Here is an 18,663-nt window from a genome sequence, read left to right as displayed (position 1 = left end):
AGACAAGAGGCGGAGCAGCCCAGGACCCCCCAACCTCACCAGCCTGATTGGGCAGTTAGCCCAAGCCCCATGTCCGAGATGGAGCTGCCCAGCCCAGTGTCCGAGAGGGAGCAGCCCAGCCCAGTGTCCGAGCTGGATCAGCCCAGCCCAGGGCTAGATGTGGAGGAGGAAGAGGTGGTGGAGATATGCACCCCACAAAGTGAGTGTCTGACAACCCAGCTTAAGGTAAACAATTAATGGCTGTATATTTTAACCAATTTTTTATATACACATGTTTTTAGGTGATCTGGTTGTGGAAGGACAAGCCGCGGAGCCATTTACGACCGATAGTGCCCAGAGACTCATTGGTCAGATCATGGCCTGGAATGGCAGGATTGATTTGATGGAGAACAACATCCATGCCATGCAACAACAAATCCATGCCATGCAACAACAACTGGACACTATGAGGCAGGAAATGAAGAACATGATCGATGTTTTAGGGAGAATCTAAGCCCCTTTTCCCTAAATCGAAAGATCATGTTCTTCATTTCCTTGTCAAAAAGTTTTTAATGTTTTTAAAACATTGTTTTTAGAGGCCAAATTTTGAAGATGCACACGGTGTGTCAACATGTGCTATGTGCCATCAGAGGATCGCAATGTACGCATTTGGTGTTTGCAAACCCTTCCTCATTCTAGTATGTGAGAGGAAGGGATTGCACCCACCAAACACGTCCATTGATCACTCATGATGGTCCATAGCACATGTTGACATTACCAATTTTTGGTGTGCATCTTCAAAATTTGGCTTTACCCCTTGTTTTCTGTAAATAGTTCAAAATTAGATTTTATGTATTTTTTTATAATTTTATTTTATAGATATATATATAGATATATCTATATATTTATATGTTTCCAAAAAAACAAAAAAAATTACAAAAAACAAAAAGAAAAATATCTAAAAAAGAGGCACTGGTTGGAATGTGCACTATTAAAAATTCCAAAAAAAAGATGTGTGTGTGTGTGTGTGTGTGTGTGTCTACTTCTTTCAATACTCAATACCAGTTTGGGAAGTCATTTTGTGTTTTCTGTCACAAAGGGCCTTATTTACTATTGGCAAAAACCACTTTGCAATACAAATGCACTAGGACAGGAATATGCAATTAGTGGAAATCCAGCTGTTGCAGAACTACAAGTCCCATGAAGCATAGCAAGACTGACAGCCACAAGCATGAGACCCAGAGGCATGATTGACTTGTAGTTTTGCACCAGCTGGAGGTTGGCCAATTGCATATCCCTGAATTAGGAGAATGTAGGAGACAAGCACCGTGAAAAGCAAACAAGAACCAAACTTAAAAATTTGAACAGACAATACATATTTCAAGAAAAATAAATTTTTATTGGTCAGCTGGCATTGGAATAGCCCCCCTACCATTAAAATAGCTGACATACCGGTCACGCACCTCACGTGCTGTTTGGGGGGCTAAGCCAGGAAGGGCATGATCCAGCCCTGTGAGTTCTGGTAATATTAGTCCGGCCTCAGGCCCAATAGGATGCAGGTACTGGTTCCCTGAAAGTTTGCGGAGAAAATTGTGCAAAATGCAACAGCAAAGAATCACATAGTTCAGTTTATACTCTGCTAAGTTGATCGCTGTCAGTAACAGATGGAACCGGCTGGCCATAATGTCAAAGGCATTCTCCACAACCCTTCTTGCTCTGGCCAGCCGGTAATTAAAAACACTCCTCTCCGGGGTGAGGGTCCTTTGGGGGAAGGGTTTCATCAGATGGTCACTCAGACCGAACGCTTCATCAGCTAGAAACACAAACGGTAGACCCTCCACATTCTCGGCATCTGGTGGCAAGTCCAGGCCACCAGTGATGAGACGGTGGCAGAACTCGGTCTGCCTAAAGACTCCTCCGTCAGACATCCGGCCGTTCTTCCCCACATCCACATATAGAAAGTCACATTGTGCTGACACCACCGCCATTAGCACCACACTATGGAACCCCTTATAATTCCAATAGTAGGACCCCGAATTGGGTGGGGGCACAATCCTCACATGTTTCCCGTCGATCGCCCCTCCGCAGTTGGGAAAGTCCCAACGGGCAGCGAATTGGGAAGCCACAGTCTGCCATTCCTGTGGCGTGGAAGGAAACTGGGGAGTCAAACACAGGAAAAAAATAAAAATTAGTCATTAAATCAAAACAATTCATAACAAATAAAACTCAAAAACATTTTGGAACAACAGTTAAACAGAAATATTGAAAAAAAAATTCTGCCAAAAAAAAAAAACAGACAACCCAATTCACAGATTACTCAGCCCTCTGATGGACCAGGGGACATAAGTTAGGTGGGTGAGTGGGGTGGGGGACTAATTAATGAGTAGACAATACCTGCAACCAATTTGAGTGGGGTGGGGGGACTAATTAATGAGTAGACAATACCTGCAACCAATTTGAGTGGGGTGGGGGGACTAATTAATGAGTAGACAATACCTGCAACCAATTTGAGTTGGGTGGGGGGACTAATTAATGAGTAGACAATCGATGCAACCAATTTGAGTGGGGTGGGGGGACTAATTAATGAGTAGACAATACCTGCAACCAATTTGAGTTGGGTGGGGGGACTAATTAATGAGTAGACAATCCCTGCAACCAATTTGAGTGGGGTGGGGGGACTAATTAATGAGTAGACAATACCTGCAACCAATTTGAGTGGGGGACTAATTAATGAGTATACAATCCATATATATATATATATATATTTATATATATATATATATATATATATATATATATATATATACACACAGGGTGTATACAAAGAGTATACAAAGGGTGGGGGGGCAGTAAAATTGTACAATGGAGCTGACAATATGAATTATAGAGAAAAACAGTCTCGGCTGTGGGTGTATAGGGGCCCAGGATTGCATGCTGAGGACGTTAGTGAAAGCAAATATGCACGTGGGACACAAAAAGGTAAAAAGCTCCAAAAAAATGACACAATTTTTTTTTGAAAAAAACCATCAAAAAAAAAATGCATGCATTCATATAAAGGGGACATTCACATCATATTCCTGTCATGGATATTAAAAGTCATGATGAAATGAATACAAACATACAATGCATATAATGCAATATTAAAAGAACAAACTTACCTTCATATATTCCTTCTGCAGGACCCGAATAATGGCAGAACAGGTCTCTGGAATAATGATCCCCAGAGCCTGGGGGGAGATGCCTGTCGAGAACTTGAGGTCCTGAAGGCTTCTCCCTGTCGCCAAGTAGCGCAACGTGGCGACGAGCCTCTGCTCCGGAGTGATGGCTTGCCGCATGCAGGTATCCTGCCTGCTGATATAAGGGGTCAGCAAAGCCAGCAGACGGTGAAAAGCGGGATCCGTCATCCTGAGATAATTCCTGAAATCATCAGGATTATTCTCACGGATCTCACGGAGTAAAGGCATATGCGAGAATTGGTCACGCTGGCGCAACCAATTCTTTGTCCATGAACTCCTCCTCACCCTGTTCACAGACTGGGCTCGGGTCAAAGTATTAACCCCAACACCAAGCCCCAATATAGCACGAACTCGTTCCCGAGTACGTCCACTCTCCATGGCTTTGAAACGGTCGGCTGGACAAACAAGCTCAACTGAACGCACTGAAGAACAGCCAGACCTATGAAGAACGACCTGAAACCCAGAAACAAGCGGACCAGAAGCGCCTAACAACAGGTACCAACTGATCCACGCGTACCGAAAGACAGATACAAACCTCACAGTTAGACTGCGCCGCAGTAAACGGACAAATTAAGCTGAAGTCTGAAAAGCGCGAATCGTCTCTAACCAAACTTCTACTAACGCAAAGTCAGCAGAAGGAGCCCAAAGGGTGCTTTGCTGTGTCTTGGACTTCCTATTTCTAGTCCAATCGTACGTGCTGTACGTCATCGCGCAAGCTTTCGGCGAACTGTCTGTTCATCGTGTGTGGTCAAGTCCGTTCATTCGAACGTAGGACGGACTGTCTGTCGGATTGTCTGATGGACTTAGTTGGCCAGACAGTCCGCCCGTGTGTACACGGCCTTACTCTTGTTCGAGTCCCTTTATGACTATGAATATTAGATACTTGGGAATACTACTTTATTCTTTATTGTGGACTATTTGTTTCTATGCTATATTGTGCTGAGAAAACCCTGTCACTACATTATACTGTTATGTTACTTTTATTACTATATATTATTTTTTTTGTTTTGTATCCCTTGTTGTAACCAACTCTGCTAAAAATCTCAATAAAAACATTTGAAAAGAAATGTAAGATGGTCTTCCAACAGCCGCCATTTACTTCCAGAGAGCGGGGGCTCTCTGTAGACTTTCCCAAGAGGGATCAGACTGAAATCCCTGCTCTCTTTCTTATTCCTAACTCCATCCAGCAATATTTTTGGGTCCACAAAATTCAGTGGGTAAACCCAAGCAATGAGTTCTGATTAAAGCTCATAACTCAGACAGTTGATTGAGCTATATACTTTTTCATTCCTAATGCAGTCAAGCAATATTTTTGGGTCCACAAAATTCAGTGATGAACCCAAACAATGAGTTATGATTAAAGCTCATAACTCTGACACTGCTTCTATAGCATGTTAGACAATTTATTTTATCATCCTTAACCACTTAAGGACCGCCGCATGGCAATGTATGTTGGTGCAATGGCACCGACAGGCGCAAGGGCAGCACAGTGGTGTAGTGGTTAGCACTCTCACCTAGCAGTAAGAAGGGTCACTGGTTCAAATCCCAACCACAACACTACCTGCCTGGAGTTTGCATGTTCTCCCTGTGCCTGTGTGGGTTTCCTCCAGGTACTCCAGTTTCCTCCCACAATCCAAAGACATGCAGGTAGGTAAATTGGCTCTAGTATATGCATGGGGACCTTGGATTGTGGGCTACTTGAGGGTAGGGACCAATGTGAGTGTGCAATGTACAGGAATAGGGACAATTGTAGACACTCACTCAGATTAAACTGGATGGACTGGTGTCTTTTTTCAACCTAACTAACTATGAAACTATGAAAGCACGTAGCATGTACGTGCTCGCCTTCCAGCGGGTGGGGGGTCCGATCGTACCCCCCTCCCACTGGATGCGGCGGTCCGTTCTGCTTCAGGAGCGATCCGGGATGAGGGGATGGCCGTTGGTTTCTGGTCATCCCCTCTCGATCGCTCCTGGCGAATGAGAAGCTTCCCCCGCTGTGTATAGTAAACACAGGCAGGCAGGGAGGAAGTGATGTCATTCTCCTCGGGGCGGTCTTATTGACCGGACTACGAGGAGAACAGTGAAAGTAAGTGTGCACCAACACTACACTGACATGTAGGCACACAGATTCCCCCCTCCCAGTCACAGTGTCACTGATTGCAGTGATCATTTATTTATTGATCACTGCATTTAGTGTCAGTTGTGACAGTAAAAACTGTCAGGGCAGTTAATGTTAGGTCCAGGGTAGCCCCCTACCCCCCCAATAAAGGTTTAACCCCCTGATTGCCCCTAGAGTTAACCCTTTCACCCCCTTTTGCCAGTGTCACTAAGCGATCGTTTTTCTGATCGCTGCATTAGTGTCACTGGTGCCGCTAAGTAGCTAGTTTTTTTTTAGGTTCACCGACAGGTTTTTATAGTGCTAGGTACCCCGATATACTACCCAATAATAGTTTTAGCCCCCTGATTGCCCCTAGTTAACCCTTTCACCCCCTTTTACCAGTATCACTAAGCAATAGTTTTTCTGATCGCTGCATTAGTGTCACTGGTGCCGTTAGGTAGCTAGTTATTTTTTTAGGTTCACCGCCAGGTTTTTATAGCGCTAGGTACCCCGATATACTACCCAATAATAGTTTTAGCCCCCTGATTGCCCCTAGTTAACCCTTTCACCCCCTTTTACCAGTATCACTAAGCAATAGTTTTTCTGATCGCTGCATTAGTGTCACTGGTGCCGTTAGGTAGCTAGTTATTTTTTTAGGTTCACCGCCAGGTTTTTATAGCGCTAGGTACCCCGATATACTACCCAATAATAGTTTTAGCCCCCTGATTGCCCCTAGTTAACCCTTTCACCAGCGATCACCGTATAAGTGTCACTGGTGACGCTGGTTAGCCAGTTAGTTATTTAGGTTCCCCGTCAGGTTTTTATATAGCGCAAGGGACCCCCATATACCACCTAATAAAGATTTTAACCCCCTGATTGCCGCTAGTTAACCCTTTCACCAGTGATCACCGTATAAGTGTTATGGGTGACTCTGGTTAGTTAGTTTGCTTTTTATAGCATCAGGGCACCCACCATTTATTACCCAATAAAGGTTTAAGCTCCTGATCACCCGGCGGGTGATATCAATTAGGTTTTAGGGTCAGGGTCTGCGTCGCCCCAGGCAGCGCTAGGTTAGTGCCAGTACCGCTAACACCCACTCGCAAAGCATAAACCTCCCGTAGTGGTATAGAATCTGAACAGATCAATATCTGACTGATCAGATCTATACTAGCGTCCCCAGCAGTTTAGGGTTCCAAAAAAACGCATTGTTAGCGGGATCAGCCCAGATACCTGCTAGCACCTGCGTTTTGCCCCTCTGCCCAGCCCACCCAAGTGCAGTATCGATCGATCACTGTCACTTACAAAACACTAAACACATAACTGCAGCGTTCGCAGAGTCAGGCCTGATCCCTGCGATTGCTAACAGTTTTTTTTGGTAGCGTTTTATATTTAAATCCGGAAGGCAGTGCCAAAAAGTCCCACATATGTGGTATCCCCGTACTCAGGAGAAGCAGCAGAACATATATTTGGGGTGCAATTCCACATATAACTATGGCATGTGTGAGCAATATATCATTTAGTGACAACTTTTTGTAAACTTTTTTTTTTTTTTGTGTCATTATTCAATCACTTGGGACAAAAAAAAAATATTCAATGGGCTCAACATGCCCCTCAGCAATTTCCTTGGGGTGTCTACTTTCCAAAATGGGGTTATTTGGGGGGGTTTGTGTTATTTTGGCATTTTATAGCCTTCGAAACTGTGATAGGTAGTGAGGAGTGAAATCAAAAATTTGCACCCTTAGAAATCCTGAAGGCAGTGATTGGTTTTCGGGGTGCCGTACGCGGCTAGACTCCAAAAAAGTCCCACATATGTGGTATCCCTGTACTCAGGAGAAGCAGCAGAATATATTTTGGGGTGCAATTCCACATATAACTATGGCATGTGTGAGCAATATATCATTTAGTGACAACTTTTTGTAAACTTTTTTTTTTGTGTCAATATTCAATCACTTGGGACAAAAAAAAAAAATATTCAATGGGCTCAACATGCCCCTCAGCAATTTCCTTGGGGTGTCTACTTTCCAAAATGGGGTAATTTGGGGGGGTTTGTACTGCCCTGCCATTTTAGCACCTCAAGAAATGAGATAGGCAGTCATAAATTAAAAGCTGTGTAAATTCCAGAAAATGTACTCTAGTTTGTAGACGCTATAACTTTTGCGCAAACCAATAAATATACGCTTATTGACATTTTTTTTACTAAAGACATGTGGCTGAATAAATTTTGCTCTAAATGTATGACTAAAATTTAGTTTATTCGATTTTTCTTATAACAAAAAGTAGAAAATATCTTTTTTTCTCGAAATTTTTGGTCTTTTTCCATTCATAGCGCAAAAAATAAAAATTCGCAGAGGCAATCAAATACCATCAAAAGAAAGCTATATTTGTGGGAAGAAAAGGACGCAAAGTTCGTTTGGGTACAACATTGCATGACCGCGTAATTACTAGTTAAAGCAGTGCAGTGCGAAATTGTAAAAAGATCTCTGGTCCTTAGGCTGACAATTGGTCCGGGGCTGAAGTGGTTAATGAGTTTTATGTAGGTACCCACCATCTGCTAATGCTGCAGGAGCAGAAAAGGGATTCCATCTTGCTTGAAGAGATCATGGCTTGCCATCTTGCTTGAAGAGATCATGGCTTGCCATCTTGCTTGAAGATTTAATGGCTTCCCATCTTGCTTGAAGATTTAATGGCTTCCTATCTTGCTTGAAGTTTTTATGGCTTCCCATCTTGCTTGAAGATTTCATGGCTTCCCATCTTACTTGAAGATTTCATGGCTACAGTGAGCTTGGGAGGGGGGTCCTGTCTAACGCCTAGCTGCAAGAAATGGGCAGCAAAAAATCTATGTGCATTGCGCCTGAACACTGCTGTTGATTGAGCTATATACTTTTTCATTCCTAACTCAGTCTAGCAATATTTTTGAGTCCACAAAATTGAGTGGTTAACCCAAGCAATGAGTTATGATTAAAGCTCATAACTCAGGCAGTTGATTGGAGCTATATACTTTTTCATTTCTAACTCAGTCTAGAAACATATTTGGGTCCACAAAATTCAGTGGCTAAACCCAAACAATGAGTTATGATTAAAGCTCATAACTGCTTCTATAGCATGTTAGAAAATTTATTTTATCATCATCCATGATTTTTATGTAGGTACCCACCATCTGCTAATGCTGCAGAAGCAGAAAAGGGATTCCGTCTTGCTTGGAGTGTGCCTGGCTTCCCATCTTGCTTTGAGAGATCATAGCTTCCCATCTTGCTTGAAGATTTCATGGCTTATCAAACAGTCATGAAAAAGAGAAAATTTACAATGGCATTATGCTTACTTATCCAGAGATAATGAAATCTGAGGTTTGGGTTAAAAATACACAATCGAAACCATGGCACGATATACATTTTTTTTACTGTTAACCTAAAATGCTTACTTCATGGTTAAACCTGGCTTAACCCTTTCAAGCCTATTTTTGGCATTTGGTGTTTACAAGTTAAAATCCATATTTTTTGCTAGAAAATTACTTGGAACCCCCAAACATTATATATATATATATATATACATATATATTTTTTTTAACAGAGACTCTAGAGAATAAAACGGCGATTGTTGCAATATTTTATGTCACACGGTATTTGCGCAGCGGTGTTTTAAATGCAACTTTTTGGGAAAAGGGACACTTTCATGAATAATAAAAAAAAAAAAAACAGTAAAATTATCCCATTTTTTTTTGCATAATGTGAAAGATAATGTTACGCTGAGTAAATACAGTGGTGTGAAAAAGTGTTTGCCCCCTTCCTCATTTCCTGTTCCTTTGCATGTTTGTCACACTTAAGTGTTTCGGAACATCAAACCAATTTAAACAATAGTCAAGGACAACACAAGTAAACACAAAATGCAATTTGTAAATGAAGGTGTTTATTATTAAAGGTGAAAAAAAATCCAAACCATCATGGCGCTGTGTGAAAAAGTGATTGCCCCCCTTGTTAAAACATACTATAACTGTGGTTGTCCACACCTGAGTTCAATTTCTCTAGCCACACCCAGGCCTGATTATTGCCACACCTGTTCACAATCAAGGCATCACTTAAATAGGAGCTGCTTGACACAGTAAGGTCCACCAGAGAATCCTTAAAAGCTACACATCATGCCGAGACCCAAAGAAATTCAGGAACAATTGAGAAAGAAAGTAATTGAGATCTATCAGTCTGGAAAGGGTTATAAAGCCATTTCCAAAGCTTTGGGAATCCAGCGAACCACAGTGAGAGCCATTATCCACAAATGGCGAAGACATGGAACAGAGGTGAACCTTCCCAGGAGTGGCCGGCCGCCCAAAATTACCCCAAGAGCGCAGAGACGACTCATCCAAGAGGTCACAAAAGACCCCACAACAACGTCCAAGGAACTGCAGGCCTCACTTGCCTCAGTTAAGGTCAGCGTTCATGCCTCCACCATCAGGAAAAGACTGGGCAAAAATGGCCTGCATGGCAGAGTTCCAAGGAGAAAACCACTGCTGAGCAAAAAGAACATCAAAGCTCGTCTCAATTTCTCCACAACACATCTTGATGATCCCCAAGACTTTTGGGACAACATTCTGTGGACCGATGAGACAAAAGTGGAACTCTTTGGAAGGTGTGTGTCCAAGTATATCTGGCGTAGAAGGAACACTGCATTTCATAAAAAGAACATTATACCAACAGTAAAATATGGTGGTGGTAGTGTGATGGTCTGGGGCTGTTTTGCTGCTTCAGGACCTGGAAGACTTGCCGTGATAAAAGAAACTATGAATTCTGCTGTCTACCAAGAGATCCTGAAGGAGAATGTCCGACCATCTGTTCGTGTACTCAAGCTGAAACGAACTTGGGTTCTGCAGCAGGACAATGATCCTAAACACACCAGCAAGTCCACCACCGAATGGCTGAAGAAAAACAAAATTAAGACTTTGGAGTGGCCTAGCCAAAGTCCTGACCTGAATCCTATTGAGATGTTGTGGTATGACCTTAAAAAGGCCGTTCATGCTCGAAAACCCTCTAATGTAACTGAATTAGGACAATTCTGCAAAGATGAGTGGGCCAAAATTCCTCCAGGACGCTGTAAAAGCCTCATTGCACGTTATCGCAAACGCTTGGTTGCAGTTGTTGCTGCTAAGGGTGGTCCAACCAGTTATTAGGTTTAGGGGGCAATCACTTTTTCACACAGGGCCATGATGGTTTGGATTTTTTTTCACCTTTAATAATAAACACCTTCATTTACAAATTGCATTTTGTGTTTACTTGTGTTGTCCTTGACTATTGTTTAAATTGGTTTGATGTTCCGAAACACTTAAGTGTGACAAACATGCAAAGGAACAGGAAATGAGGAAGGGGGCAAACACTTTTTCACACCACTGTAGATACCAAACATGTCACACTTTATAATTGCACGCACTTGTAGATTGACGACAAAGTACGGTACCTAAAAATCTCAATAGGCGACGCTTTAAAATTGTTTTTACGGTTACCAGGTTAGCGTTTCAGAGGAGGTCTAGTGCTAGAATTACTGCTCTCGCTCTGACGATCGCGGCGATACCTCACATGTGTGATTTGAACACCGTTTACATACGCGGGCACGACTTCCGTATGCGTTTTCTTTGCTTCGCGAGCTCGCGGGGACGGCGGGCGCTTAAAAAATTTTTTTTTAATTTATTTTAAAATGACTAAATTGTTTTTAAAAATAAAATAAAAAATGTGATCACTTTTATTGCTGTCACATGGAATGTAAACATCCCTTGTCACAGTAATAGGCGGTGACAGGTACTCTTTATGGAGGGATCGGGGGTCTAAAAGACCCCCCACCCCTCCTTTACACTTCAATGTATTCAGATCGCTGAAAACGGCGATTCTGAATACCGGATATTTTTTTTTAAATCGGCACCATTGGCAGCTGAGTAAACGGGAAGTGACGTCATGACGTCGCTTCCGTGTTTACTATGAGGAGACTGGAACGAAGCCGATTACGGCTTCGTTCCAGTTCCTCCCCAGCGGCATCGCACCAGGAATCGGTGCTCCGTATCGAGCGGGAGCACCGATAACAGCGGCGGGAGGCGGCGGGAGGGGGGGACGTCCCCTCCCGCTCCTCCAGCATAACAGCCGAGCGGCTTTTAGCCGCATCGGTTGTTATGGCTGGATAGCCAATTGCCTGCTGAAAAAAACGGTACCGGGATGATGCCTGCAGGTGCGGGCATCATCCCGGTATACCGCCCGGAAGCCGAGTACGCACATCTGCGTACGCTCGGCGGGAAGGGGTTAATAAAAAGGTTGAATATAGACAGGCACAGGGAGGGAGTGGTTGGGATTTGAACCAGCAACCCTTCTTACTGCTAGATGAGAGTGCTAACCACTACACCACTGTGCTGCCCAAACCACTGTGCTGCCCAAACCACTGTGCTGCCCAAACCACTGTGCTGCCCAAACCACTGTGCTGCCCAAACCACTGTGCTGCCCAAACCACTGTGCTGCCCAAACCACTGTGCTGCCCAAACCACTGTGCTTCAATATCTCCAGGTCACTTAACCCCTGAATCTCTAAAGCTGGCCATGCACATGTCAGTTTTTTTCATTCAGCTAGTGGGTTAAATTTAAAAAACAACACCTGACTGGATTCCTCCATCCACACACTCAATGTGGGTGCTGGAATCTTCTCCACTGTATTATTGAATTCTGACAGCAGGAAGGCTACCTTGCTGTCAAAATATGCAGATCATCTCTCCAGCCTACAGCCCTGACTGATTGGGAATATCCTGACTTCTGTTCAACCACAGTGGCCACTAGGGATGAGCCGAACACCCCCCGGTTCGGTTCGCACCAGAACTTTTCGAACGGACCCCGCGTTAGAAACGAACGTTAGAACCCCATTGAAGTCTATGGGACTCGAACGTTCGAAATGGAAAGTGCTAATTTTAACGGCTAATATGCAAGATACTATCCTAAAAAGGGTTTGGGGACCTGACTCCTGCCTCAGGGGACATGGGTCAATGCAAAAAAAGGTTTTAAAAACGGCCGTTTTGGCGGGAGCACTGATTTTAATGACGATTAAAGTGAAAAAAAAAAGTGAAATATTCCTTTAAATATGGTGCCTGGGGGGTGTCTGTAGTATGCCTGTGAAGTGCCACGTGTTTCCCGTGTTTAGAACAGTCCCTGCACAAAATGACATTAAACGGAAATAACACCATTTAAAACTGCTTGCGGTTTTAATGTTATATCTGGTTCCTGCAATATGGTTGAAAATCATTCAGAAAAATGGCATGGGTAGCCCTCCCTGCCCATTACCAGCCTATTTGGGTCTTGTACGCATATTAAGGGGAACCCCGTACCCATATTAAAAAAAGGAAATGCGTGTGGCCCCCAGGCCCTATATACTCAGAACAGCAGTATACAGGCGGTGCAAACAAGACAGGGACTGTGTAGGTTTGTTGTGTTAAGTTGAATCTGTTTGTAATTTTCAACTGGTACATTTTTTAAGTGTAGCTCCAGTCAAAAAATACTATTTTTAAGCTTTTTGGAAAACATAGGGAAGGGTTATCACCCCTGTATAATTTGTTTTGTCGTCCATCTTTTTTCATCTCACTTTCTGCTGTCTGATGTTTGTAAGTTGGATGTTAGTAAGTAGGGGCCTGCCCTATATGCTCTGCAGAAATGGCGGAACAAGGTGTTGGTTTTGCCACAACATTGTAAGCCCATTGTAATTACATGCCATTGTTGAACAGTGGTAGAAAAATTGACCTTTGGTGGATGTGGTGCTGGTGCCACAACACTATAAGTCCTCACCGTTACTCTCGGTGGGCACAGGAAGGGGTCCTCCTGTGAAATATTATATCAAGAATTGTAATTACATGTCCCTGTTAAACAGGGGCAGAAAAATTGGGCCTTAGGCACTGGTGCCATCACACTGCAACCTCTGCCATATACTCTAGTTTTATTGCAGGAATTAGCCCTGCTGCAAAGCATTGCATCAAAAATTGTACTTAAACGCCCCTGTTAAACAGGGGCAGAAAAATTGGGCCTTAGGCACTGGTGCCATCACACTGCAACCTCTGCCATATACTCTAGTTTTATTGCAGGAATTAGCCCTACTGCAAAGCATTGCATCAAAAATTGTATTTAAACGCCCCTGTTAAACAGGGGCAGAAAAATTGGGCCCTAGGCACTGGTGCTGGTGCCATCACACTGCAACCTCTGCCATATACTCTAGTTTTATTGCAGGAATTAGCCCTGCTGCAAAGTATTGCATCAAAAATTGTACTTAAACGCCCCTGTTAAACAGGGGCAGAAAAATTGGGCCTTAGGCACTGGTGCTGGTGCCATCACTCTGCAACCCCTGCCATATACTCTAGTTTTATTGCAGGAATTAGCCCTGCTGCAAAGTATTGCATCAAAAATTGTAATTAAACGCCCCTGTTAAACAGGGGCAGAAAAATTGGGCCTTAGGCACTGGTGCTGGTGCCATCACACTGCAACCTCTGCCATATACTCTAGTTTTATTGCAGGAATTAGCCCTGCTGCAAAGTATTGCATCAAAAATTGTAATTAAACGCCCCTGTTAAACAGGGGCAGAAAAATTGGGCCTTAGGCACTGGTGCTGGTGCCACCACACTCCAACCTCTGCCATATACTCTAGTTTTATTGCAGGAATTAGCCCTGCTGCAAAGCATTGCATCAAAAATTGTAATTAAACGCCCCTGTTAAACAGGGGCTGAAAAATTGGGCTGCTGGCATCACCCAGAACCAAAAATGTTCTTCCAACATATCAGCGGAGGAGGAAGAGGATAGACAATCAACATAACAGGACAGTCACTCAGCATCAGCATAGGCAGTCTTGAAGGGATGTGGTATTTCAAAAAAAATTATTCGGTTACATCAGCTTCAGGTGCTTGGTAGCTGTGGGTGATCCAAGACTGATTCATCTTGATGAAGGTCAGTCGATCAACTGATTCGGTGGACAGGCGCACCCTGTGATCGGTAACAAAGCCACCAGCAGCACTGAAGGTGCGTTCCGAAAGAACGCTGGATGCAGGACAGGCCAGTAGCTCAATTGCATACTGTGCAAGCTCTGGCCAGTGATCCATCCTCAAGACCCAGTAAGCCAGAGGATTTTCAGTGGGAAAGGTGTCCAAGTCTGACCTTGCCCCTAGGTATTCCTGCACCATGTAAATTAGACGCTGGCGATGGGTGCTGGAACCAATCATACCTTGGGGCTGCGGACTAAAAAATTGTCTGAAAGCATCAGTCAGACGGCCACCTTCTCCACCGCTCCTTCTGACTGATGCCTCAGCAACACATTGTCCAGAACCAGGAGTTTGTGACCTCCCAGTCTCTGGGAACGCGTTGCACAGAGCTTTCTGCAAGGCCTCCCAGAGATGTCTCATCCTCTGCTCCCTCTGCGATGGCAAGATAAGGTCGGCAACCTTACCCTTGTACCGTGGATCAAGGAGAGTGGCCAGCCAGTAATGGTCCCTCTCCTTGATCCGAAGAATACGAGGATCCTTCCGCAGGCTTTGCAGGATCAGGGAGGCCATGCAGCGTAGGTTAGCTGAGGCATTCGGTCCGGAGTCCTCTGGGTCACTAAGGACAACATGATCCGCAGCTACCTCCTCCCAGCCACGTACAAGTCCACGTGTTTCTTGGGACTGTAAATCATCCCTATAAGACTGCTGCTGCTGATGCTGATGCTGAGTGCCAGCCTCCACCTCCATGCTGACACAATCATCCTCCTCCTCCTCTTCCTCCTCCTCACCCTCTTCCTGTGTGATGGGTGGCACAGCAGGAACACTGTCTGGATAAAGGGGGCCTTGAGAGGCAAGGAAGTCCTCCTCTTCCTGCCTCTGTTCTGCCTCAAGTGCCCTGTCCATTATTCCACGCAGCGTATGCTCCAAGAGGTGGACAAGAGGTACAGTGTCACTGATGCATGCACTGTCACTGCTCACCATCCTTGTGGCCTCCTCAAACGGTGACAGGACAGTGCATGCATCCCTGATCATGCCCCACTGGCGTGGTGAGAAAAAACCAAGCTCCCCTGACCCTGTCCTGGTGCCGTAGTCGCACAGGTACTCATTGATGGCCCTCTGCTGCGTGTGCAGCCGCTGCAGCATGGCCAATGTTGAGTTCCATCTGGTGGGCATGTCACATATAAGGCGGTTCTTGGGCAGGTTCAACTCCTTTTGGAGCTCAGCCAGCCGAGCACAGGCATTAAATGATCGGCGGAAATGCACACAGACTTTCCTGGCCTGCTTCAGGACATCATGTAAGCCGGGGTACCTGCCCAAGAACCGCTGCACCACCAGGTTAAGGACGTGAGCTACACAGGGCACATGGGTCAGTTGTCCCTGTCGGAGGGCGGAGAGGAGGTTGGTGCCATTGTCGCAAACCACCATTCCTGGCTTAAGCTGGCGTGGCGTCAACCACCTCTCGGCCTGCCCCTGCAGAGCTGACAAAACATCCGCCCCAGTGTGGCTCCTGTCCCCCAAACAAACCAGCGCAAGCACGGCATGGCATCGCTTTGCCTGCGTACTTGCGTAGCCCCTGGAACGCCTACGGAGCACCGCTGGTTCTGAGGACAGAGCACTGGAAGAGGCCATGGAGGAAGAAGAAGAGGAGGGGGTGGAGGAGAGAGGTGTGTCACAACCAATAGTAGCATTTTGGAGGCGTGGTGGCGGAACAACCTCCAACACTACTGCACCTTGTCCTGCATCCTTCCCAGCAGCCAGAAGAGTGACCCAATGGGCCGTGAAAGACAGGTAACGTCCCTGTCCATGCCTGCTGGACCATGAGTCAGCGGTAATATGCACCTTACCGCTGACCGCCCTGTCCAGCGAGGCAAGGACATTGCCTTCCACATGCCGGTAGAGAGCCGGAATCGCCTTCCGTGAGAAAAAGTGGCGTTTGGGGACCTGCCACTGAGGAACCGCACATTGTACAAACTCACGGAAGGGGGCCGAGTCTACCAACTGAAAAGGCAGCAGTTGAAGTGCTAGCAATTTAGCCAAGCTAGCATTCAACCGCTGGGCATGTGGATGGCTGGGAGTAAACTTCTTCCGCCGGTCCAGCAGCTGGGGCAGGGACATTTGCCTGCTATAATCGGATGTGGATGTACCACTAGCAGAGTTCCCGGAAGCACTTGGCTGTGACACACCTAATTCTACACCTTCATTCCTCTCAGAGCAGGTTTCAGAGAGGACTGAAGGTCTAGTGGGGTTGGAGATGCCAGCTGATGAGGAGCAAGGAGAGGTCCGCTTTGTTCTTTGGTGTGGGTCTTTGAGGTACGCTTGCCAACGAGCTGCATGGCAGGTCAACATATGTCTGGTCAAGCATGTGGTGCCCAAGCGGCTGATGTTTTGGCCATGTGAGATACGCTTGAGACATATGTTGCAAATAGCAGCGGTGCGATCTGATGCACTCGTCTCAAAAAAGGCCCACACCAAAGAACTTTTAGAATAACGCGCAGAGGAAGCGCTCTGCGCAGGCGGAGCTCTGCGGTGTGATTCAGTTGGTGTGCTGCCCCTAAGCTGACCCCCGGAGGGCATCCTGCCTCGTTGGACATGTGCCTCCTCCTCCTCCTCCCTCCTTCCAGGCACCCAAGTGGAGTCAGTGCCCTCATCATCCCCTCCCTCTTCATCGCTGTAGCAAACCTGGCAGTATGCTGCAGCTTGTGGAACATGACTGCCAGATTGCTGTCCTTCTTGAGCATCCCCTCTCTCTGCGCTCACGCTACTGCCTTCCTCTAGCTGAGTGTCATCATCAGAGCCCACCAAACACTGGGCATCCTCCTGGAGCATGTACCCAACACTGTGCTCAAAGAGTTCAGGAGACTCCTCAGGAGGACGTGGTGGGTCTAGGGAAGGAGTCACTGATGATGACATTGAGACGAGGGAAGACGATGTGTTGGCAGCTGCTTTGCTACTACCCTGAGACTGGGTGAGAGAGGATGAGGAGGATGAAGAGGGCTTGGTCATCCACTCTACCAAGTCGTTGGCATGTTGCGGTTCAACATGTCCAGCTGCAGAAAAGGAGGACAAGCATGTCCCATGGCCACGTGCTGATGACAATGCACCGCGTCCACGACCAGCACTGTTGTCTCTAGACACAGAGCCTGCTTGCCCTCTTTTATCGGCTCGCGCCTGTCTGCCTCTCCTTGCTGGCCTTCCAGACATGGTAATGGCCTGAAGGGAGTTGGGTAAAACAGTAGTTGGGTAGTTTATAATGTGCTGGAGGCACACAACACCCACTAACTCCTGCAGATGCCTTTTTTATAGAACAGCAGAGATAAAGGGGTATATACAGATGTATACTGTGCTGTGCTGGAAGCACACACAACTTCCAATAACTCCTGCAGATGACAATTGGGCCCAAATAGAGAACAGCTATGTAGGTGGATTATAGCGGTATGTACTGGGTACAGAGCACGCAGACAGCATGCACTATCTCCTAACACTACTGACTGCAAGCTCTATTATTAAAGATGGACCACTAGCTATATAGGTGAGGTGAATATCACGGTGTATACTGCGTTCAGGGCACGCAGACAATAACCAGAAAACAGCAGAGATGAAGGGGTATATACAGATGTATACTGTGCTTTGCTGGAAGCACACACAACTTCCAATAACTCCTGCAGATGACAATTGGGCCCAAATAGAGAACAGCTATGTAGGTGGATTATAGCGGTATGTACTGGGTACAGAGCACGCAGACAGCACGCACTATCTCCTAACACTACTGACTGCAAGCTCTATTATTAAAGATAGATCACTAGCTATATAGGTGAGGTGAATATAGTGGTGTATACTGCGGTCAGGGCACGCAGACAATAACCAGAAAACAGCAGAGTTAAAGGGCTATTTACAGATGTATACTGTGCTGTGCTGGAAGCACACACAACTTCCAATAACTCCTGCAGATGACAATTGGGCCCAAATAGAGAACAGCTATGTAGGTGGATTATAGCGGTATGTACTGGGTACAGAGCACGCAGACAGAACGTTCTATCTCCTGACACTACTGACTGCAAGCTCTATTATTAAAGATGGACCACTAGCTATATAGGTGAGGTGAATATCACGGTGTATACTGCGGTCAGGGCATGCAGACAATAACCAGAAAACAGCAGAGTTAAAGGGGTATATACAGATGTATACTGTGCTGTGCTGGAAGCACACACAACTTCCAATAACTCCTGCAGATGACAATTGGGCCCAAATAGAGAACAGCTATGTAGGTGGATTATAGCGGTATGTACTGGGTACAGAGCACGCAGACAGCACGCACTATCTCCTGACACTACTGACTGCAAGCGCTATTATTAAAGATGGACCACTAGCTATATAGGTGAGGTG

At 45.5% G+C, this 18,663-nt stretch overlaps 1 protein-coding gene across 1 annotated transcript in view; it reads right to left on the bottom strand.

The window, feature by feature from the left end:
- LOC143962780 (uncharacterized) overlaps positions 1 to 8,679 on the bottom strand; it is a 459,151-nt gene extending 450,472 nt beyond the window's left edge. The window contains exon 1 of the mRNA XM_077472215.1: positions 8,468 to 8,679. Within this exon, the coding sequence (XP_077328341.1) occupies positions 8,468 to 8,579 (112 nt within the window). The 5' untranslated portion in view covers positions 8,580 to 8,679. The remainder of the gene's footprint in view (positions 1 to 8,467) is intronic.
- Between the last annotated feature and the right edge of the window lie 9,984 nt (positions 8,680 to 18,663).

The sequence above is a fragment of the Lithobates pipiens genome, unplaced genomic scaffold (assembly GCF_037356315.1).
Source record: "Lithobates pipiens isolate NorthernLeopardFrog02 unplaced genomic scaffold, aLitPip1_a1.2 Scaffold_8, whole genome shotgun sequence".
Taxonomy (NCBI): Eukaryota; Metazoa; Chordata; class Amphibia; order Anura; family Ranidae; genus Lithobates; species Lithobates pipiens.
Note: the sequence above shows the minus strand (reverse complement) of the source record. Positions and strands in the feature narration are given on the sequence as shown.